Raw genomic sequence first — 23,242 nt, forward strand, 5'->3', positions numbered from 1 at the left:
AAAGTGTGGGTATAATAATAATCAATAATAAACAAGCTCTATTGATGTCTGGGGGATAATGAATTGTTATAGGTGAATATAAAGTTCAGTTCATACGTGCTGAGGTAGATGTTGGTCGTTGTGTTGTAATTGTTGGAGAGAGAGAGAGAGCAAACAGTGACAGCTACAGTCAGTCAAACCTTCCTTTACGTTCTTGATCCGTCGATGTGTTGTGGCCATTCGGGTATGACACCTCTGTCCTTCAGCTGGACCATTCTTCTGTGGTGGACTCGTCACCCAGGCAAGGGCGGACACACACACAAGCCCCCACCGGCCCTGCTATAGCATTATGAGTTAAACTGACCAATCCCGTGTTCAGTCTTCGATGCCCCACACCTTCACCTGGGTTGCAATACTCAAGCAGTGCTCACTAGTGTGTCTCCTGGGTGTCTGAGGGGTGTCTCCCCAGACCTCACTTTTATCCCCACTCATGGGGTCTCAGGTGTCAATCAGTTTTGAATGGCTTTGTCCATCAAACCAGCCCACTCCGGCTGTCCACTGAGGAATTTTAATGAACAGAATAGTGTAAGGTAAACAATCCTCTCAGAAGCCATAAGTCTTTCAGAAGTCATAATATGGTGAGTCAACAAGCCTCTCTCCCCCTTCTTTATCTCTCTCTTACCTGTAGCAGATGTTCCAATTCCAGCATGTTTTTGTTCCATCTCTCTCTCATTAGCAGCATAGCAACAGAAACGGTTTGCGATTCTCTTGGGGGGGTGGTGGGGGGGAACATGGGCAACTCTGCACCATCAGAGCTGTTCATCCTTCGTAACAGATGAAATGACAGAGCCCTGGTGTTCATATACTGAAAGATTTGAATATTTTGCACTGGGAAATCAAATTTCAGATGATATTCATGTTCCAACTTTTCCGTCTGTGATAGGTGCAAAAGCATTTCATTTATTACACTGTCTAGTACATCCAGCTAATAGACAATAGACAGTAGGTGCAGGAGTAGGCCATTCGGCCCTTCTAGCCAGCACCACCATTCACTGTGATCATGGCTGATCATACACAATCAGTACCCTGTTCCTGCCCTCTCCCCATATCCCTTGACCCTGCTATCTATAAGAGTTCTATCTAACTCTCTCTTGAATGCATCCAGAGACTTGGCCTCCACTGCCTTCTGGGTTAGAGCATTCCACATATCCACCACTCTCTGGGTGAAAAAGTTTTTCCACATCTCTGTTCTAAATGGCCTACCCCTTATTCTTAAACTGTGGCCTGTAGTTCTGGACTCACCCATCAGCGGGAACATGCTTCTTGCCTCCAGCGTGTCCAATCCCTTAATAATCTTATATGTTCCAATCAGATCCCCTCTCATCCTTCTAAATTACAGTGTATACAAACCCAGTCGCATCAATCTTTCAACACATGACAGTCCCACCATTCCGGGAATTAACCTTGTGAACCTACACTGCACTCCCTCAATAGCAAGAATGGCCTTCCTCAAATTTGGAGGCCAATACTGCGCACAATACTCCAGGTGGGGTCTCACCAGGGCCCTGTACAGCTGCAGAAGGACCTCTTTACTCCTATACTCAGTTCCTCTTGTTATAAAGGCCAGCATGCCATTAGCTTTCTTCACTGCCTGGTGTCTGGTGATAAGCCTTATGAGGACATAGTTTAAGACTTAAAGGACCACTATTCACCTAAACCTTTGATTATTACTGAGAGGTTGAGATTTCATAGGAAGGTGAGTTTATTTCACAGTTGGTGGCGGTGCTGAAGCAATTGTCTGAATACTGTGATTTCAGACAGTCGCTAAATGACATGTTACATGATAGATTTGTCTGTGGTTTGCAAAGTGAGGCAATTCAGAAAAGTTTGCCTACAGAAGGCAAACTAACATTATAGAAGGCATTTGAGATTAGTACATCTATGGAGATGGCAGCTAAAGAAGCAGAGCCATTAAGTGCATCATCCCAAATTTATAAAAGTTCTACTGACTTTAAGAGTAAGACACTTATTGGAAATCAATGTAGCTCATGGCAAAACTGGGAATTCAGCAAAAGGATGCTGATATAAGTATATAGATTGTGAAAAGGAACATACTGAATGTGCCTGTAAAAGTGAAAAGGCACTACAACCAAAAACACTGAAATAAAGGAAAATGAAATTTGGAAAAACAAATAGAAACATGAACAAGATGGAGCATATTCAGGATGGACTGAGTGACTTTCATTCTGTGGTTGAAGAAGCTTTGCATTTTTTATCTGTTTCAGGACACAAAGATGGCTATTGGGTGATCCCATGGTTGATGGGGTCACAGATAGGGTGCAGGTGGACATGGGTGCTGCAGTATCACTGGTGAGCAGAGAATCGTATATTGAAGAGGAAACTAAATGGCTTTCTGTTAGCCCCACTAGTCAATCAGAAACAATAAAGCTGACAGGCTTTGATGATAAAGTGCTATTGGATGATCCAAGACAGGCAAAGAGATTGAGGAACCTTTAAAGAAGGTATAGAATGCAATGGTGCTGTCCAAGCAGAGATAACTACTGTTTCTGCATCAAAAGCTGACCAAGAAGTTACCCAGGAAGCAGTCCTCCTAAACCCTCATTGGGGGACTTTGACCCCAATGAGTTCTTCAACATGAATAATAATGTACCTGGACTAGTATCAATGACTGAAGAGGTAATTGGTGAAGAGTCATCCAGTTGGTTCAGTCAATGGTTGTTTAAGTAACTGAAGTAGACCAGGTAGTCACTCCAGTAGCCTGCGCTCTACCTCACAAGAAGAACTTGAGAGCAATGTTCCCTCAAATTTGTAATGACCAGTGTGTGCAAACATCTTGTGCTGTGAAATTCTTTTGCCTAGTGATGACAACGTGCACACTGAATTTTATATACTGAGGTATTAATTTTAACAGCTAGCAAAACACTGCCAATAAGAACCTTAATCTCCTGTGGGCTTGATTGTTTTTGCTCTCATTCATCTGCACTCTCACAGAACATATGTAGTAGGCCTGTAGCAGAGTTTTTGCACACCATCCATATATGATTTGCTTGCTAAATAATGCTTTAAAAAGTCGAGTTTCCAAATATCACTCCTCTTCTCATTTGCAACTTCTCCAGTAACTTTTGCATCATGACAATACACACAGATAACACCAGTTTCTGTACTGTACATAAATATTTCTCGTAGCTGCACATTCCTGACCTCATGAGCTTTCTGTATAGCAGTTTCTACTGTTTCATTAAGCCATTCTGCTTTAAATAAACTAGCAGTTCTTTTGCACTTCACACCCTTTGCTTATTTGGAATTCGGCACAGTGAATCAATCATTACTTCAAAAAAAAAGTATAAATGAGCCAGTTCTAAAGTCTGCAGACAATTCATCGCAAACTCCATGTTGTCAACGCTGTCCGCATCAGAAACCGGAAAAGGAAATGTGATTGCGTGTGATCATAAAATATGCTGTGCTCTCTTCGGCAGTACATATACTAAGATTGGAACGATACAGAGAAGATTAGCATGGCTCCTGCGCAAGGATGACACGCAAATTCGTGAAGCATTTTTTTTTAAATGCCTAACATGCCAATGAGACAGAAGGTGACAACCTTTTGTGCACAGTTTAAATTCCTTTGTGGGCTGGTAGCAAAGGATGCGTGTGCATGCACACCTTAAAGGGAACATTGCTTGAGTGACTTGCTAGTCTGGAGCAGAGGTTGCCAGTCCTGTTTCACAGCTTGGAAACTACTTTGCTTTCATTCCATCACAAGAAGATAATAAAGAGATTAATAAAAAGGTTCATATTTTAGAAATACTGTATAAAGCAAATGTGGATGTGAAACCTCTGCTGACCATTCTCACTGCCAACAAGGAGAAACTAAAGTTCTCAGACGGGAGTGTTTTTGTCTGCAGAAGAGGTGGAAACAGAACTGAAAGGTCTCAAAATGGAATTTGAGAGGAACCTTGCCACCCCATCCATGGTAGAACAGACTCTAACTGCATCATCTGGTCCTAAACAAACGCAATAAAAAAGACGCTGATACGACTGCTTTCAATAAGCCAGTGAACTAGCTTACAGCCTTTGCATAGTAGGGGAATTAAGGGTTATGGGATTAAGTGGAGATGAGTCCATGATCAGATCAGAATGGCGGAGCAGGCTCGATGGACCAGATGGCATCCTCCTGCTCCTATTTCTTATGTTCTTATGAACAGTATGAAGGCAAGTGAAACCTTGCCTTTGTAGTCAAATCCCCCTGAAATGTACTGCTCCTGCAATGCAGCCTCCATCCCCAGATATTCTAGGTGTCAGTCAGTCAGTCAGTGCATGGCAGTCAGACTCATCACACGCCAGTTCTTAATCGGCAAGACTATTCGTCCTGCGTCACCTATGAGTTTTGTGGTGTCCCCTACTGACAATGCGGTACTCAAGCCAAGATCTATACGTACACCTCCAAGAAATAAAAAGACTTTGGTGCCATTCCCAGGTTGTCAATACCCTCAAGGAACAGATTAAATCTCTAGTTTAGCGACTAAGCATCAGTACATGGGGCAGAATAATCCCTACGGTTATGTCTGGGAATAGAGGCAGTCTGCCATCTTTATATAGTTTAAAAAATAGACTGTATTGAATTTGAATGTTAATAGTTCAGCAGCTGGTCTGTGTATGGGAAGGGGTAAAAACCTCTAATGTAAGGGGGAGAAGGATATGATATGTATTCATGTATGTTTTGACCCTTGCTGTCGAGCTTCCCTGTGTGTTACATATTGAAAGTAATGTGAGAGGGCATTCTGGGTGGATGATTTACAAGTAAAATAAACAGCTGCCCATTTGTTCCTCTCCATCTCTCATGTGTGTTATTCACGGCCACCCAGCCTCCCAGTACCATAAGCAAAGCATCACCTGTCTTTTATGTAACTTGTTTGTGAATATGGCAAAAACCTAAACAGGTCTCGGAGTAATAACACGAGCTATTTCCAGCAAAGCATTCTGTGAATGCCAAGTATGTGGGAGGCAAGAACATTGAGAGGATACAACTTTCAAAATTTGACCCATTGATCTCCATTGATTTCTGAAAATTACTGAGGCATTGAGTACATTGATCCAAAGCTCTAGCCGTCAACACAGGGATGCATGACCACATGTCCATGCAAGGGAACTGTCGATTGCTTTTTGAAAGTGCTGGTTGATCCTGTTACTATCACTGTTACATCAGTAAGTTCCTGATCATAACTACTCTCTGTAATGAAGCTATTTTTCACACCCACTTCATATGTTTTGGCCAAAATTCTAAATCTATGCCCCCATTATTTAAACAATTCAGCAATGGGACCTGCTTCCCCTGTCATTTTTCATTCAGGAATATATCTCATAAAGTAAACTAATACCTTAGACTGGAAAATTTGGCATTGGTGCATAATAATGGTGAGAGGGGAAAATGAGAAACAAGAAAACTTTGATTAATGTCTGGAGGAATGCAGACCAGCTCATCTGAAGAAAGATTGAAAGGGTTAACAGCACAGAAGAGTAATGGCAAATTGAGTGCTAGATGATGAACTGAGGAAAGACCCCTCTACCCCGAGACACAGGCACCCTGTCTAGCCACAGCCAAAGTGAGGAGGATCCTAGCCAGGGTAAACCCTCACAAATCTGCAGGGCTGGTCAGGGGCTTAGGGACTGTGTGCCCAAGCTAACAGAGGTCTTAATGGACTTCGTTAATATCTTTTTAAAACAGTCCACTGTTCCTGGAGGCTTCAAGGTAGCCACCATCATTATGGTGCCCAAGAGAGCAAAGGCAACTGGGCTAAAGGATTACTACCCAGAGGCATTAACTTCAGCAATCATATAGTGCTTTGAGCAGCAGGTAATGGATCATATAAAATCCTACTTTCCAGCTACATCGGACACTTTCCAGTTCGACCAGCACTCAAACCAGTCCACTGATGATGCCATAGCTTCGGCCGTCCATGCATCCTAGAAAACCATGTCTGATAGGCCAGGACATTGTTCATCAACTTCAACTTGGCATTTAACATGATCACCCCACCTTAGGCTGGTGGATAAACTGTCCTCATTGGGACCCTTCCTGCCACTGGATCTTGGACTTCTCGACAGAAAGACCCCTGTTAGTCCGAGTTGGCAGCTCCGTCACTCTGAGTCCTGGTGCACCCCCCCCCCCCCCCCCAGGGCTGTCTGCTCAGTCTGCTGCTGTACACGCTGCTGACTCACAGCTGCACTGCCAGGTCCACCTCAAACCGCACCGTCAAGTTTGTTGATGGTACAACAGCGTATGGCCTCATCAGCAACAATGATGTGTTGGCATATTACAGAGACACCTGTCAAATGGTGCGAGCACAACATCCTGAGTCTCAACATGGACAAGTCAAAAGAGATGATTGTGGACTTCAGGAAGGTGCAGGTCAACCACTCTCCATTGCACATCAATAGCTCTGCTGTGGAGAGATTGAAGAGCACAAAGTTCATTGATGTGTGCACATAACAGATGATGTATCCTGGACTCACAACACGGCCTCAATAGTGGAGACGACATAGCAGCATTTACACTTCTTGAGGTGGTTGAGACGTGCAAGGCTCCCGGTTCACCATGGTCCAGAGGAATATTGTTTCGTTTGGCTGTATACATGTACAGTCAAATGATAATAAACTTGAACTTGAAAGGTCACATGTGCAGTTTAAGGTGAAGCACACAGTAGAGGAGACATGATATCAGTCAAGAAAATGAAAAAGAGATTAAACAATCTCTTAACCTATCAGGAGACAACAGCCCTAATAAGTGTGATGACCTATTTGGTGTGATGATGATGATGACATCGACTCAGGCCTGAGAGGCCGGCGTCGGGCATTTTCATGCCTTACAAGGCGCGGAACGAAAGATTGTGTGGCACGCCCCTCCTCACACAGACATTTCACAGTATTTTTCTTTATTTTCCAAGGTCGAGTTGCGAGCTCGCCACTCAACCCAGCACGGATGAAAAGTGTACTCGGGAACGGCCCGACTGGATTCGAACTCAGGAACCTCCATTCCAGAGACCGGTGCTGATGTCACTGTGCCACCAGCCGACCTTTGGTGTGGATAGCTGTTATTTTCTGTAAAGTAGCTATGACAACTTGCAACGCAGTGGAATGAAACTCCAAAATGAAACTCCTCATGCGAGGAAGTAAATCACATGCATCTTGAGATCATCTCGTAGAGAACCACAACCTTCTCGTTGGGTTTGGAGGCTTGTGTGCCTCAGTGACCCAGAGAGCTATGCTGGCTGGAGTCAGGGCTATATGCTTTGACTCTTGGTAGGATCACCCATGCCAAACAGGTCAAAGGGTAGAGGCCAGCCTAAGAGTGGTCCACCGGTCCTCCAGGTGTGGGAGTTCAGCTCAGGGCTAACAACTTGGACTGGTCAAACAAAACCGTTATGGAAACAGCAATGAATTATATCCGAGTGTGACAGTATTCCTGAGTATTCACATGGGGCTTATGTAACTGACAATAGTGAAAACCGAGAGGAAGCTATTAACATGATGAAGGAAGTCTTGAACATGGCCAGGGATGGAAAGAACCTTCATTGCTGCCCTAAATGCCAGTGGTGTGATAGGCGGTAAGTAAGTAAGAGATCTGACTGCTAAGTGTTAATTCTTATAACACTGTCTGCTTAGTTCAACAGTTTGGCAGCATGTTTCAAAGGATATTGGTCATTGAGAGAGATCAAACAAGCTGTGGATGTCTTGTGCAGTATGTTCATACTGAATTAAGCTTCGTCCCTACTCAAGATGTGTCAGACCCCTGATGGATTAAAGAGCTGAATAGCCCAGGTTTACGGTAAAGAGAAGTGATGAATATATTTCAGGATGAAACCATTATGTTGATGCAAAATTGTTGTTTTGGGAATATTATTGCTATTTGTTGCAAGTCACAGGTTTGGCCTTGAGAGAGACTAAGTAAATCTAGATTACAAATGACTAATAAAGTTTAACTGGCCTATCCAGTATGGCCAAGGTAACAGAACTCAAGCAGGTACCAGATTGGTAATGGAGTAAACAGCTAGCTGATAAAAATGAGAAATGTAAGATGATTAAACATGGCTGAATCTGAGTGTTTATGGTGAATTAAAATTAGGAAAATACTTAAGTGAGAAAGCATGGACACTTATATTAAGACATCTGTGGAGATGAGTAAATGATTGAATAATATCTTCTGAAGCAAAGCACAAGGTTGAGAAAAGCAGCCAGAACACAATGGTAATTCTACAGATCTGACCACAATAGTGCTAGTCGTACATTGGGATGATGTACAGTATCCTGGGAGCGGTGGGGCAGAGGAAAACTGGACAAGCAACTTCCATCCTAGAACTGAGAAGCGCTGTCAACGTTTCGGGCCGAGACCCTTCGTCAGGACTAACCGAAAGGAAAGATAGTAAGAGATTTGAAAGTAGTGGGGGGAGGGGAAAATGTGAAATGATAGAAGACCGGAGGGGGTGGGATGAAGCTAAGAGCTGGAAAGGTGATTGGCGAAAGTGATACAGAGCTGGAGAAGGGAAAGGATCATGGACGGGAGGCCTCAGGAGAAAGAAAGGAGTGGGGGGTGCACCAGAGGGAGATGGAGATCAGGCAAACAACTAAATATGTCAGGGATGGGATAAGAAGGGGAGGAGGGGCATTAACGGAAGTTAGAGAAGTCAATGTTCATGCCATCAGTTTGGAGGCTACCCAGCCGGTATATAAGGTGTTGTTCCTCCAACCTGAGTTTGGATTCATTTTGACAGTAGAGGAGGCCATGGATAGACATATCAGAATGGGAATGGGACGTGGAATTAAAATGTGTGGCCACTGGGAGATTCTGCATTTTCTGGCGGACCGAACATAGGTGTTCAGCGAAACGGTCTCCCAGTCTGCGTCGGGTCTCAACAATATATAAAAGGCCACACCAGGAACACCGGACACAGTATACCACACCAGCCGACTCACAGGTGAAGTGTCGCCTCACCTGGAAGGACTGTCTGAGGCCCTGAATGGTGGTGAGGGAGGAAGTGTAGGGGCAGGTGTAGCACTCGTCCCACCCATCCCTTCCCACCGATCTCCCTCCTGGCACTTATCCTTGTAAGCAGAACAAGTGCTACTTCTGCCCTTACACTGTACGTTTAGTAGTGTGCCAACGTTATTTTCAAATAGATTGAGGGGAGATTTGATAGAGGTAAACAAAATTATGAGGGGTATAGATAGAGTGAATAAAAAGTCTCTTTCCTCTGTGGTTGAGTGAGTCTAGAACTAGACGTCATGGATTAAGAGTGAAAGATGAAATTTTTAAGGGGAATATGAGGAGAAACTTCTTCACTCAGAGACTGGTGAGAGTGTGGAATGAGTTGCCAGCGCAAGCGGTGGATGTGATTTTGATTTTAATGTTCAAGAGAAGTTTGGATAGGCACATAGATGGGAGGGGTATGGAGGGTTATGGTGCAGGTGCAGGTGCATGGGACTAGGCAATTTAAATGGGATCTTCGGGAAGCCCCTCTCAGCTTCACCAGTGTAGTCCAGAGGAAAGCTTATGAGGCAATACATTTGGCACCAGCTTGGTTGCAAGAGCTGTGTGGAGGATGTTCAATGACATCTAGCTGCCTTAGGGGCTGCACTCCAGATTTGCTGTCTAGGTTTACTCCCATAGCCTTCGTCTCTCCCAAGGCTTACCACAAGACAGTGAGGCTATTTACCCATAGCTCGGGATTTGGCCTCGAGCACCGGGGCATGCCCACACACTGGCAGGCCTGTGTGCCTTGCGTACAGGGGCCAGACCTCCTCCCCATCCTCTGTAGTTCAGCCTGAGTCCGAAAGGAGTTCAGTTGTTGTGTATCGCCAGTGAGGAGGCACTACTTGAGGCTTGCTGCTGAAAAGGCTATGTGCTGGCAGGTGTATCAAAACTGCCATTGTGACGCGTCTAGTGGGGAGTGCTTGTCACTTCCACTTTCAGCTTCCACCACTGGCTAACAGTCAAGTGAAAAGGACAGCTGAATGTGTGCTTATTTGTTACTATCAGCCTGGCCATTTTCCCATTTTTGTCTGCCTGCTCTTATTAACAAGGCATTTTCACCCACTTAACTGCCACTCACTAGAATGGTGTTTTCGCACCATTCTCTATAAACTCTGGAGACTGTTGTGCCTGAAAACCCCAGGAGATCAGCTGTTTCTGAGATACTCAAACCACCCTGTCTGGCACCAACAATCAGTCTATGGTCAAAGTCACTGACATAACATTTCTTCCCCATTTCTGATGTTTTGTCTGAACAACAACTTAACTTCTTGACCATATCTGCATGCCTTTATGCACTAAGTTGCTACAAGATGATTGCCTGATTAGATATTTGCATTAAGGAGCATGTGTACCTAATAAAGTGGCCACTAAGGACCCACCATTATATGAAATTTCCCCAAATTGTATTTGGTAATGCAAGTTGTGGTCTTGAAAATGATGTAGTGTTTAATGCTGGGGTGTTCAAAGGTTTCAAAGGCACTTTTAATGTAAGAGAAATATATACAATATACATCCTGAAATTCTTTTTCTTTGCAACCATCCACAAAACAGAAGGGTGCCCCAAAGAATGAATGACAGTTAAATGTTAGCACCCCAAAGCCCCCCAGCTCCCCCTCCCATACATAAGCAACAGCGAAGCAATGACATCCCCCCTCCCCACCAGCAAAAAAAGCATCAGCACCCCCCACTGAACACTCAAGTGTGCAGCAAAGCATCAATAAAGACACAGACTTGCAGTATCCCAAAGACTACTCATTCACCTGGTAATCTGACATAAAAACAGGCTCTTCCTCTCCCTAATAAGGGAAAAAGAGGTGTCTCCCTTTCAAAATGAGAGGGAAGATAATATTTTCATTGATATGAGCTCGTGATTGGCTGACAATACTGTATTTGCCAGCACCGCCCACAAACTAGGAAGAAAAATATGAAAAGATTAGGTCAAATTACACTTGGCAGAAAATAGACTGGCGCACTTTTGTTCTTCTGTTGCCTGCCTCTTCAGTTGGTGTTTTAACTATCGCAGCATTTGCTGCTTGGCAGTAATTATATGAAGACGTGGAAATGGCAAGATTAACAAAAATTATTATTATTATAACAATCTCAGTTGGTATCTTAGCTGTGTTATGGAGAGATACCTTTGATCCTGGTAAGTTCTTTAGAATACTTGCTCTTTAAAACACTCATTCTTTAAATTGATGTGGAGCTTAATAAATTGTGCAATATACTCCTATTAAGTTTCTTGCCGTAAATAATCTTCTATATGTTATCAAAGCATTAGTTAGCTGGTAAAGGATTTTTATTACGGCTTTGTACTGAGTTGTGAACATACTTTGGTTCATATGAAGCTTTCTTGTCTCTATATTTACTGTCAGTTTTACACAGGATAATTTGAAATTTGGTTGTGCTCCAGTACCTTTCTGTGTTGGTGCATGGTGTAGTAGATAAGGCATTGGACTAGTAACCTCAGCTGAGGCAGCGTGTTTGTATCTTTGAGCAAGACACTTAATGACACATTGCTCTGCGACGACACCAGTACTAAGCTGCATGGGTCCTAGTGCCCTTCTCTTGGACAACATCGGTGGCGTGGAGAGGGGAAGGCCTGCAGCTTGGGCAGCTGCCGGTCTCCCATACAACCCTGCCCAGGCCTGTGCCCTGGAAAAACCTTCCAAGGCGCAAATCCATGGCCTCATGAGACTGACGGATGCCTAAGAAGTACCTTTTTGGATGAGATATTGAACATGGGTTCTGACAGCTTGCAGTTTCTTGCACCTCATGTTTATTGCTCTTCTGTCATTTCTTCTGAGATTACGTAGCAGTATTTTCTGGATCTCCTGCAGTCTCTGCAAGAAGTATCAATTGACTTAATTATTAAGTGATAGCGAAAGATTGTTTTTCCAAGTCAGGGTTGTGTACAGGAAGCAAGGAGCATGTACACGATTTTCTTGTGTGGTTACTGTAGTTGTCCTTCCCTCTAGCACATACAGCCTGAAGGTTTGGATATGGTCTCACACAAGGCTTGTCATGTTGCTGCTGTACCCTTTTTAGTTGGAAAAGGCTGCAGTTTTGGTGGAGGATTGAACTTAGGGTTGTGGATGAGGTGCTAATCAAACGGACTGCCTTGTTTTGAATGTTGGCAAACTTCTTGTGTATTGTTGTGTATTGTTGAAGCTGCAGCTACTGGGTACGCGGAGAATTTTGTATTGCATTCCTAACTGGTGCCTTGTTGATGGTGGAAGGGTTTTGGGGTATTACAATGTGAATTACTTCCCTAGGATACCCCTTACTTGACCTGCTCTTTTAGTACAGTCTGGTCCAGTTAAGTTTGAAGTCCATAGCTAGTTCATGGTAGGAGATTTGCCATACTATTGCAACTGAATGTGAAGGAACTGCATCGCACTGCAGATGTCCAAGGCAGTTATATTTCACCTCTATAATTTAGCGATACAGAAGCTGCTGGAGCAACTCAGCATTTCAAGCAGCATCTATGGAGGGGAATAAATAGTCACCATTTCAGGACGAGACTCCTTATTCCCCTCCATATACTCTGTCTAATTTGCTGAGCTTCTCCAGCATTGTGTGTATGTTGCTTAAGGTTTCCAACATCTGCAGAACGTCTTGTACTTATGACCTCTGTACATAGAACATACATTATATCACAGTACAGGCCCTTCAGCCCTTGATGTTATGCCAACTTTTTAATCTACTCAAAGATCAATCTAACCCTTCCCTCTTACATAGATAGAACAATATCCACATACCATTCACCTCCTACTTGTATTAGTCCTCCCCAGGGTTGGCTCTTTTCCTGTCTCATCCTGGACTGGTGGCCATGAAAATATATATCAAGGAAGCATTACCATAAGGATTTATCCATCCATCTACCTTGCCAGCAGGGGCGGGCTTCTTTTTTTGTGAGCAAGGCTCTGTCCCTGCATTAATTACCAGCCTCTCAGCAACATAGTCGGAGAACATTACAGCAAGAAACTGGTCATTCAGCCCATCTAGTCTGTGCCAAACTAGTCTCATCGACCTGCAGACGGACCATAGCCCTCCACACCCCTCCCATCCATGTACCTATCTAAATTTCTCTTCAATGTTGAAATGCACCCTGCGTCCACCACTTGTGTTAGCAGCTCATTCCACAATCTCGCCACTCTCTGAGTGAAGATCCTCCTCATGCTCCCTTTAAACATTTCACCATTCCCCCTTAACCCATGCCCTCTTAGACATTTCACCTTTCACCCTTAATCCATGATCTCAAGTTGTAGTCTCCCCCAACCTCAGTGGAAAAAGCCTGCTTGCATTTACCCTAGCTACACCCTTCATAATTGTGTATACCTCTATCAAATCTCCCCTCAATCTTCTACATTCTGAGGAATAAAGTCCTAACTTTTTCCTATAATTTAGGTCTTCAAGTCCTGGCAACATCCTTGTAAGTTTTCTCTGCACTCTTTCAATCTCATTTACGTCTCTCCTGTAGGTAGGATATCAAAACTGCACACAATATTCTAAATTAGTCCTCACCAACATCTTACACAATTTCAAAATAACATCCCAGCTCCCGTACTGAATACAATAACATGTGGCCAATAGCTTTCCTTATGAATCCATCTACCTGTAATGCCACTTTCAAGGAATTGTGGATCTGTATTCCTAGATCCCTCTGTCCTACTGCACTCCTTAGTGCCCTATCATTGCCCTGCTCTGGTTGGTCCTCCCGAAGTGCCACACCTCACACATCTGCATTAACTTCTATCTGCTGTTTTTCAGATGCTGCTGCAAGCTCTGATGTCCTTCCTGTCCACCAAACCCCTAGTCTTGATGTCATCCACACATTAGCAGATCTAGTTAATTGCATTATCATCCAGATAGTTCATATAGACGACAAACAACAGACCCAGCACTGTTAACTATAGCATGCCACACACCACTAGTCACAAGCCTCCAGTCAGAGAGGCAACCATCTATGACCACTCTGGCTTCTTCTGCGAAGCCTGTGTTTAATCCAATTTACTACCTCTTCTTGAATGTCGAGTGACTGAACCCTCTTAAAGGCCTTGGTGAAGTCCATGTAGACAACAGCCACTGCCTTGTCTTCATCAAATTTCCTTCTACAAAGCTCCTCAAAAAAACTTATGACACAACCTACCACACATAAGGCCTTGCTGAGTATCCCTAATCAGTCCCTGTCTATCCAAATACTCATAACCAATCCCTTAGAATACCTTCCAATAACTTTCTCACTACTGATGACAGTCTCACCGGCCTGTGATTTTCCAGCTTATTCTTAGAGCCTTTCTTAAACAATGGAACAGCTGTCACTAGCCTCCAATCATCCAGCACCTCACCTGTGGCTAAGGATGTTTTAAATATCTCTGCTAGGGTCTCTGCAATTTCTGCACTAACCTCCCACAAGGGCTCAGGGAACACATTGTCAGGCCCTGGGGATTAATCCACCTTAATTTGCCTCAAGACAGCAAGCACCTCCTCCTCTGTAATCTGTATAGGGTCCATGACCTTGTTGCTGCTTTGCCCCCCGTCCATCTCCCATGTAAATACAGATGCAAAAAATCCATTTAAGATCTCCCCCGTCTCTTTCAGTTCCACACATAGATTATCACTTTGATCTTCCAGAGGACCAATTTCATCCCTTGCTATCTTTTTGCTCTTAAGATTTCTATAAAAGCCTTTTGGATTCTCCTTCACCTCGTCTTTTTTTTAACCATCCTGATTTCCTTCTCCTGCATTTCTTATACTCAAGTACCTCATTTGTTCCTGCCTGCCTACACCTGCTAAGCACCTCCTTATTTTTCATAAGCAGGGCCTCAATATCTCAGAAAAAAACAAGGCTCCCCTAATCCTTTATTCCAATAGGAACATACAAAGTCTGTACTCTCAAAATTTCAATTTTGAAGGCCTCCCACTTACTAAGTACACCTTTGCCAGAAAACAACCTGTCCCAATCCACACTTGCCAGATCCTTTCTGATACCATCAAAATTGGCCTTTCTCCTATTTAGGACTAACCTTTTTCCATAAATACCTTGACATTATGATCACAATATGTAAAAATGTTCCCCTGCACAAGCCTCTGTCAACTGCCCTGTCTCATTCCCTAAGAGGAGTTAGGACTTCTGTGTACTGATTAAGGAAACTTTCCTGAACACATTTGACAAACTCTATCCCATCAAGCCCTTTTAAAGTATGGGAGTCTCAGTCAACATGTGGAAAGCTAAAATCATCTACTATCATAACCCTGTTTTTCTTGCAACAAAGTGCAAACTCTCTACAAATTTGCTGCTATAAATCCCATAGACTGGTGGGTGTTCTGTAATATCCCATTAATGTGATCATACCCTTTCTTATTCCTCAGCTCTACCTATAAATCCTCAATAGATGAGCTCTCCAGTCTGTCCTGACTGAGCACTGCCGTGATGTTTTCCCTTACTAGTAATGTCACTCTTCCCACTTTAATCCCTGAAACATTGGACTGCTAATCCTGCAACCAAGTCTCACTAATGGCTGCAATAATTCCACATTCTGATCCATGCCCTAAGCTCATCCACCTTTCCAACAATACTCCTTGCATTGAAATATACGCAACTCGGGACATTTGTCCGACCATGCTCAACCTTTAGATTTCTGACCTTGTATGTAGGCTTAACGACATCTTTCTCCACAACTTCTCCACTATCCGTTCTAGTGCTCCAGATCCCATCCCCCTGCAACTCTAGTTTAACACCCCGCCCCCACCCCAGTTCAGCATTAACAAATCTTCCTGCTAGGGTATTAGTTCCCCTCCAGTTCAGGTGCAAACCACACCTTCCGTACAGGTCCCACCTTCTCTGGGAAAGCCCAATGATATAAAAAATCTGAAGCAATCCCTCTGCACCAACTCCTTAGCTGGGTGTTAAACTCTATGGTATTCATATTTCTGGCATCACCTGCGTGTGCCATGAGTAGCAATCCTTGAGGTTCAGTCCTTTAGCACCTAACTCCCTGAACTCACTTTGAGGAACTCGTCACCCCTCCTACCCATGTCATTGGTACCAACATGGAGCATAACCTCCGGCTTAACTTAGAAGCTTTTAACTTAATGCTGTGGACTCGATCCTAACCCTAGCAACCAAAAGGCACCAAACCATCCAGGAATCTTGTTCCTGTGCATAGAACCTCCTTTCTGTTCCCCTAGCCAACAAATCCACTACCACAACAGTTAATTTCTTCTACCCCACCCCCCCCCCCACTCTTCCCTTCTGACTTGGTCTCTGCCACTGTGCACCTCAGACTGTTAAAGTGGGGTCATTCTTCTCACCTGGTTTGTCATCTGGCGATTCAACAGACCCTGCAAATTATAAAGAGATGATTTTGGTGGCCGTCTATTTCCCAGAATGTCCATGACTTCATCTCTGCCTGTCCCACTTGTGCCCAGAGCACGACATCATGTCAGCATTTTGCTGGTCTGTTCTGCCCGCACAGTGTGTGCCTGTGTGGATTGCCTCTAGTCCAACCTCTTGGTGGATTTCATCTCTGATCTGCCTCCGTCAGATAGATACACTACCGTTCTTGTCATTGAGGATTGGTTCTCCAAAGCTGCCTACTTCATTGAACTCCCCAAGCTCGTGAAGCTGCTACCCTTATAGCTCAGCATGTGTTCAGGCTACAGGGCTTCCTTCATAAAATATTGTCTGATTGAGGACCACAGTTCACTTCCTGTTTTTGGAAGGCTTTCTGTTCTCTTTTGGGAGCCACACAGCCAGCCTCTCATCAGATTTCCACCCCCAAACCCATGGCTAGACTGAGAGAAAGGATTCAAACCTGTGCTGCCTTGTCTCTTCCAACTCCACAGCCTGGAGCTCCCAACTGGTTTGGGCAGAGATTGCCCATAGTAACCTCCATTTTTCCTGTACTGGCACGTCCCCCTTTGAATGCCAAAAGCGATTCCAGCCGCCAGTCTTCCCTGACCAAAAGATGGACGTGTGAATTCCCACTGCCAAACAGTTGATCCAATACTACAAGCACACATAGAGTTGGGCCAGGGCTTCTCTGCTGCGTACTCACAAACAACATGCTCGGCAGGCTGATCAACTTAGCCGACAGCTGAGGTCTCTCAAGCAAGGTGAGAAAGTCTGGCCGACACCTAGAGATCTTCCTTTGAAAGTTGAGAGCCACAAGAAGGCCCCATGCTGTGTGGTACCATTTGTAGTGGAAAAGATTACCAACTGAACCTCCTATTGACAGTGCCTACCATCATTGAAGATTGACCCAGTGTTCCATGTTTGCCAGCTCAAGCCAGTGACTTCCTTCCCCTTTGCTCCAGTCACCGCTCTCCCTCTCTTCCTCCCTGCTTGTGGATAGATCCCGGGCATTTTGCCGGATGCGGCACAGGATTCGGTATCTTAAGGATTGGGAGGGGTATGGCCCAGGGGAACGTTCTTTTGTTCTGGCTTCTGACACCCTGGGCATTCCCATGACTTCCAGCAGACACAGTTCTCTGGTGCCCTTAAAGCTGCATCTAGGGAGGGGGGCCTGTGACAACCACTGAGTCTGGCGCCCTTGCAGTTGGGTCATGAAGGGGGTCAGCAATCGAGCTTTTGAGTATGCAAATTCCAGCCAATTAGGGTTTCTTTGTGATGGTATTTAACTTCCTTCCTTTCATTTTGTTCTTGTTGAGTCTTGACCAAAGCACTTCTTACCTTTGTCCTCGTTCTGGGGAAGAGGAATACAGTTTAGATTGGCACTGTAAAAGAGCAGAATTTATTTAGCCTTAAGTTACTGCTTCTGAGTTGCAGTGTTGGTGTTAGCATTTAGTTTGAGAGCTGCCCTGTTGGCCTAATAACCACACACACAAAATGCTGGTGGAATACAGCAGGCCAGGCAGCATCTATAGGGAGAAGCGCTGTCGACGTTTCGGGCCAAGACCCTTTGTCAGGACTAAACGAAAGGAAAGGTAGCAAGAGATTTGAAAGTAGTTGGGGGAGGAGGAAATGCGAAATGATAGGAGAAGACCAGAGGGGGAGGGATGAAGCTAAGAGCTGGAAAAGTGATTGGCGAAAGTGATACAGAGCTGGAGAAGGGAAAGGATCATGGGACGGGAGGCCTCAGGAGAAAGAAAGGAGTGGGGGGGGGGAGCACCAGAGGGAGATAGAGAACAGGCAAACAACTAACTATGTCAGGGATGGGGTAAGGGGAGGAGGGGCATTAACGGAAGTTAGAGAAGTCACTCCTTCCGAACGCTCTGCTCTCCGCTCCCTCCGCACCAATCCCAACCTCACTATAAAACCAGCTGATAAGGGGGTAGCTGTTGTTGTCTGCCGTACTGACCTCTACCTGGCCGAGGCACAGCGACAACTCTCTGATGCCTCCGCTTATTTACCCCTTGATCATGACCCCACTAAGGAGCACCAGGCCATTGTCTCCTATACCATCACCAACCTTAACAGCGCTGGGGATCTCCCATCCACTGCCACCAACCTCATAGTTCCCACACCCCACACTTCCCATTTCTGCCTCCTACCCAAGATCCACAAACCTGCCTGTCCAGGTAGACCTATTGTCTCAGCTTGCTCCTGCCCCACTGAACTCATTTCTGCATACCTTGACACTATCTCACTATCTTATTCCCCCCTTGTTCAATCTCTTCCCACCTATGTTCATGACACCTCATGCTTTGAATTTTTTCAATGATTTTAAGTTCCCTGGCCCCCACCATCTTATTTTCACCATGGACGTCCAGTCCCTATATACCTCCATCCCCCACCGAGATGGTCTCGAAGCTCTTCGCTTTTTTTGGATTCCAGACCTAACCAATTCCCCTCTACCACCACTCTCCTCCGTCTAGTGGAATTAGTTCTTACTCTCAATAATTTCTCCTTTGGCTCCTCCCACTTCCTCCAAACCAAGGATGTAGCCATGGGCACCCATATGGGTCCCAGTTATGCCCGCCTTTTTGTTGGTTTTGTGGAACAGTCCATGTTCCAAGTCTATACCGGTATCCATCCCCCTCTTTTCCTTTGCTACATCGACGACTGCATTGGTGCTGCCTCTTGTACGCATGCTGAGCTCATCGACTTCATTAACTTTGCCTCCAACTTTCACCCTGCCCTCAAATTTACCTGGTCCATTTCTGACACCTCCCTCCCCTTTCTTGATCTTTCTGTCTCCATCTCTGGAGACGGCCTATCTACTGATATCTACTATAAGCCTACAGACTCTCACAGCTACCTGGACTATTCCTCTTCCCACCCTGTCTCTTGCAAAAAGGCTATCCCCTTCTCACAATTCCTTCGTCTCCACTGCATCTGCTCTCAGGATGAGGCTTTTCATTCCAGGACGAAGGAGATGTCTTCCTTTTTTAAACAAAGGGGCTTCCCTTGATCCACCGTCAACTCTGCTCTCAAAAGCATCTCTCCCATTTCCTGCACATCTGCCCTCACCCCATCCACCCATCGCCCCACTCGGGATAGGGTTCCCCTTGTCCTTACCTACCACCCCACCAGCCTCCAGGTCCAACGTATAATTCTCCGTAACTTCCGTCACCTCCAATGGGATCCCACTACCAAAAACATTTTTCCCTCCCCCCACTTTCTGCTTTTCACAGGGATCGCTCCCTACGCAACTCCTTGTCCACTCATCCCCCCCATCCCCTCCCACTGATTTCCCTCCTGGCACTTATCCTTGTTATCAGAATAAGTGCTACACCTGCCCTTACACTTCCTCCCTCACCACCATTCAGGGCTCCAGACAGTCCTTCCAGGTGAGGCGACACTTCACCTGTGAGTCAGTTAGTGTGGTATACTGCGTCCGGTGCTCCCGGTGTGGCCTTTTATATATTGTTGAGACCCGACGCAGACTGGGAGACTGTTTCGCTGAACACCTACGCTCGGTCCACCAGAAAAAGCAGGATCTCCCAGTGGCCACACATTTTAATTCCACATCCCATTCACATTCTGATATGTCTATTCATGGCTTCCTCTATTGTCAAAATGAATCCAAACTCAGGTTGGAAGAACAACACCTTATATATCAGCTGGGTAGCCGCCAACCTGATGGCATGAACATTGACTTCTCTAACTTCCGTTAATGCCCCTCCTCTTCTTCTTACCCCCTCCCTGACATATTTAGTTGTTTGCCTGTTCTCCATCTCCCTCTGATGCTCCCCCCCTCCCTTCTTTCTCCTGAGGCCTCCCGTCCCATGATCCTTTCCCTTCTCCAGCTCTGTATCACTTTCACCAATCACCTTTCCAGCTCTTAGCTTCATCCCACCCCCTCCAGTCTTCTCCTATCATTTCGCATTTCCCTCTCCCCCCCACTACTTTCAAATCTCTTACTATCTTTCCTTTCAGTTAGTCCTGACGAAGGGTCGCGGCCTGAAACGTCGACAGCACTTCTCCCTATAGATGCTGCCTGGCCTGCTGTGATCCACCAGCATTTTGTGTGTGTGGTTGTTTGAATTTCCAGCATCTGCAGATTTCCTCATGTTTGCTGTTGGCCTAATGTTTATTACTTTTCTTTTTGATCTGCACAGTTCTTATTAAACTTCAGTGAACTGTTCAACCCACTTCAATGTCCCTCTCTCTGCACTTGAGCCATCACCACACATCTGTATCAGGTGTACTGACATTTAAACTCTAGGTTTAATCTAATCAGTCTGAGTTCTTGCCAAGAACTAGTTATCTTAATATGTTGCTGTACTATAAAGTCCTATTGTTAAGGAATAACCTTCTTGCATTGTCTAAGCCAGAGGTCGGCAACCCGCGGCTCCGGAGCCACATGCGGCTCTTTCATCTCTGTGATGCGGCTCCCCGTGGTTTGTTAGTTTTTGAAATGTAATTCGAAATTTGAAGATTATGGTGATCTTGTACAATCTAAATAAAACGTTGTGGAGACCCCATTTCCTGGCACATCCGAACCGGCTCACAATTAGCCACCGTTCCGGCTAAGGGAGATAGCCTACAGGGGTTTGTGAGTACGTGTCTTTTGGAGCATCCGCGCCCACGGGGACGGGTTGAGGGAGGCTTTAAAGCAAGGCTGTTTAGTTAGAATAAAGCTACCTTTGACTGCAGTGTCTTTATTTTAGCGCTGCGTGTAGCGCTACACCGCTACAACGTGTTTTTTTATCGCTGTTAATATACATCACCACTGCCAATGCCTGACACCCGCCAGTGCGCACTTTCTTTTAATTCTTCGATCCAAGATAGGCTAACTATGGAGTAACCTTCAACCCAACGTCTTTTTTTCAAAATGTTCAAGTTCAAAATGTTTTTGTTGCATGCAGAAATGTAATTTCGTTTTCTCTGCAGGAGTTCATCAATTTCATAAGTGCAACACATTATAGTTTGTTTATACATAGCATAAAGGCAAAAAAAAACCGTTGTATGCAGTGTTATTTCATTTTAAATGTCAAACGGGTTTTGTGGCTCCCAGTGTTTTCTTTTCTGTGGGAAATGGGTCCATATTGGATCTTTCAGTGGTAAACGTTGGTCTAAGCTATCTCTCATATGGGGAGAAATTTCCTGCAATCTCCCCGTCTCTCCCTCTCCTGATTTTATATGCCTTAATCATATTCCCTAGATCCCCAGAGTAAATGGCAGAAGTGTTCAGAGAAAATATCTCCAGGCTGAGTTTTGACAGGAGCTGCATTCGCCACCAGTAGAGAAATTAAAGTTAGAGTTGATCAAGAGGCCAGAATTAGAAGGGCACAGAGATCTTGAGAGGTTTGGAATTGAAAAGATTATAAGATGTATAAGACTTTGGAGAGACTTGAGACCATGGAGTAGAATTTAAAGCTTAATGTGTTGCTAAAGATGAAGATGAATGTCATTCAGCAAGAACAGGGATGACAATGAAAGAGACTAGGTATGGATTAAGATTTGGGCAGTAGAATTTCAAGTGTTGAGAGTAGAATAGGGGAACACAGCTAGGAAAACCTTGAAATAATCAAGCCTACGATTATTAAAGGCATGCACCATCAGGCTTTTGACAACAGATAAGTTTAAAGTGGAGGAGAGTCGTGTTACATGAAAATGATTTTACCAAAAAAGCCATGTTCCAATACAATTGATAGTTTTAGTGATGAAACTCATTATGGATCTGGCATAATACCAAGATTGCAAATAGTCTGGTTTCAACTTCAGACCATTACCTAGGAGAGGTTTTGATCCATGGCCAAAAAAAAAACACAGGTTTGGATTGGGTTGAGCTAGGAGCCAAATAACAATGTCAGAGGCTCAGAAACCAGTAACTTGACTATTGAATCACTGCAGATTATTTGCAATTGTTGATTTAGTTTTCACTCTAGGCTTGCATGAAAAACTAAATAGAATGCAAAGTACATACATCTGCAGTATCTTTTCCTCAACTTAAGCAATGTGATACGTGACTTCTTAACCATTTGGTTTATTTTTGGACAGGGGTTCTCTCAGCTGCCCGTATCCTGTTGACTGGAGCCAGTAGAGGAATTGGTGAACAGATGGCATATCATTACGCCAGGTTTGGCGGTGAACTTGTGATAACTGCACGAAATAAAACGCTGCTGAAACAAGTAAGGAACTTGATGAAGGATGGCTAATCATGCGGCACCTTTCTTCACCTCAGCCCGCATCAAAGCATTTCGCTGTCAATGAAATATTTCGAAGGTGGGGTATCATAATTCGCTGCCCAGCAAAGTCACACAAATAGCAGTGACTCTGGTCTTCTTTCAAGTGCAAGAATTCTTTTCCCCCAGAATTATACACTCAGTGGCAACTTTTTTAGGCTCATTAATGCAAATATCTTATTAGCCAGTGTGTGGCAGCAACTCAATGCATAACAGCATGCAGGCAAGCCCAAAAGATTCAGGTGTTGTTCAGATCACACATCAAAATGGAGACAAATGGTCTAAGTGACTTTGACCATGGATTGATGGTTGGTGCCAGTCAGGATGGTTTGAGTATCTCAGAAACTGCTGATATCCTGGGATTTTCATACACAACAGTCTATGGATTTTACAGAGGATGTAACAAAAAAACAAAAACAAACAAGCACCTATTGAGTGGTAGTTCTATGGGCAAAAATGCCTTGTTAATGAGGGAGTTTTGAGGAGAATGGCCATACTGGTTCAAGCTGTCAGGAAGCTGACAGTAATTCAAATAACCATGTGTTACAACAGTGACATGCAAAAGTGCATCTTTGAACACACAACACATTGAAGCTTGAAATGGATCTTCTACAGGAA

The 23,242-nt window shown here is 44.5% G+C and overlaps 1 protein-coding gene and 1 non-coding gene across 3 annotated transcripts in view; both read left to right on the plus strand.

Moving 5' to 3' along the window:
• The first annotated feature begins 3,460 nt into the window (after positions 1 to 3,460).
• LOC132406597 (U6 spliceosomal RNA) lies at positions 3,461 to 3,564 on the plus strand. Its single transcript, XR_009516202.1, has one exon. It is a non-coding gene; the product is annotated as a U6 spliceosomal RNA (small nuclear RNA).
• A 3,705-nt stretch (positions 3,565 to 7,269) lies between these two features.
• The window catches only part of LOC132406057 (hydroxysteroid 11-beta-dehydrogenase 1-like protein), a 37,988-nt gene continuing 22,015 nt past the window's right edge, over positions 7,270 to 23,242 (plus strand). Inside the window, exons 1-2 of one of the 2 annotated variants that reach the window (XM_059991244.1) lie at positions 7,270 to 7,604; positions 22,440 to 22,570. In XM_059991244.1, the coding sequence (XP_059847227.1) occupies positions 7,556 to 7,604; positions 22,440 to 22,570 (180 nt within the window). In that variant the 5' untranslated portion in view covers positions 7,270 to 7,555. Of the gene's footprint in view, positions 7,605 to 10,960; positions 11,175 to 22,439; positions 22,571 to 23,242 lie in introns of those variants that run through there. The other variant, XM_059991243.1, reaches the window with a different exon arrangement.

The sequence above is a fragment of the Hypanus sabinus genome, chromosome 16 (assembly GCF_030144855.1).
Source record: "Hypanus sabinus isolate sHypSab1 chromosome 16, sHypSab1.hap1, whole genome shotgun sequence".
Lineage (NCBI taxonomy): Eukaryota > Metazoa > Chordata > Chondrichthyes > Myliobatiformes > Dasyatidae > Hypanus > Hypanus sabinus.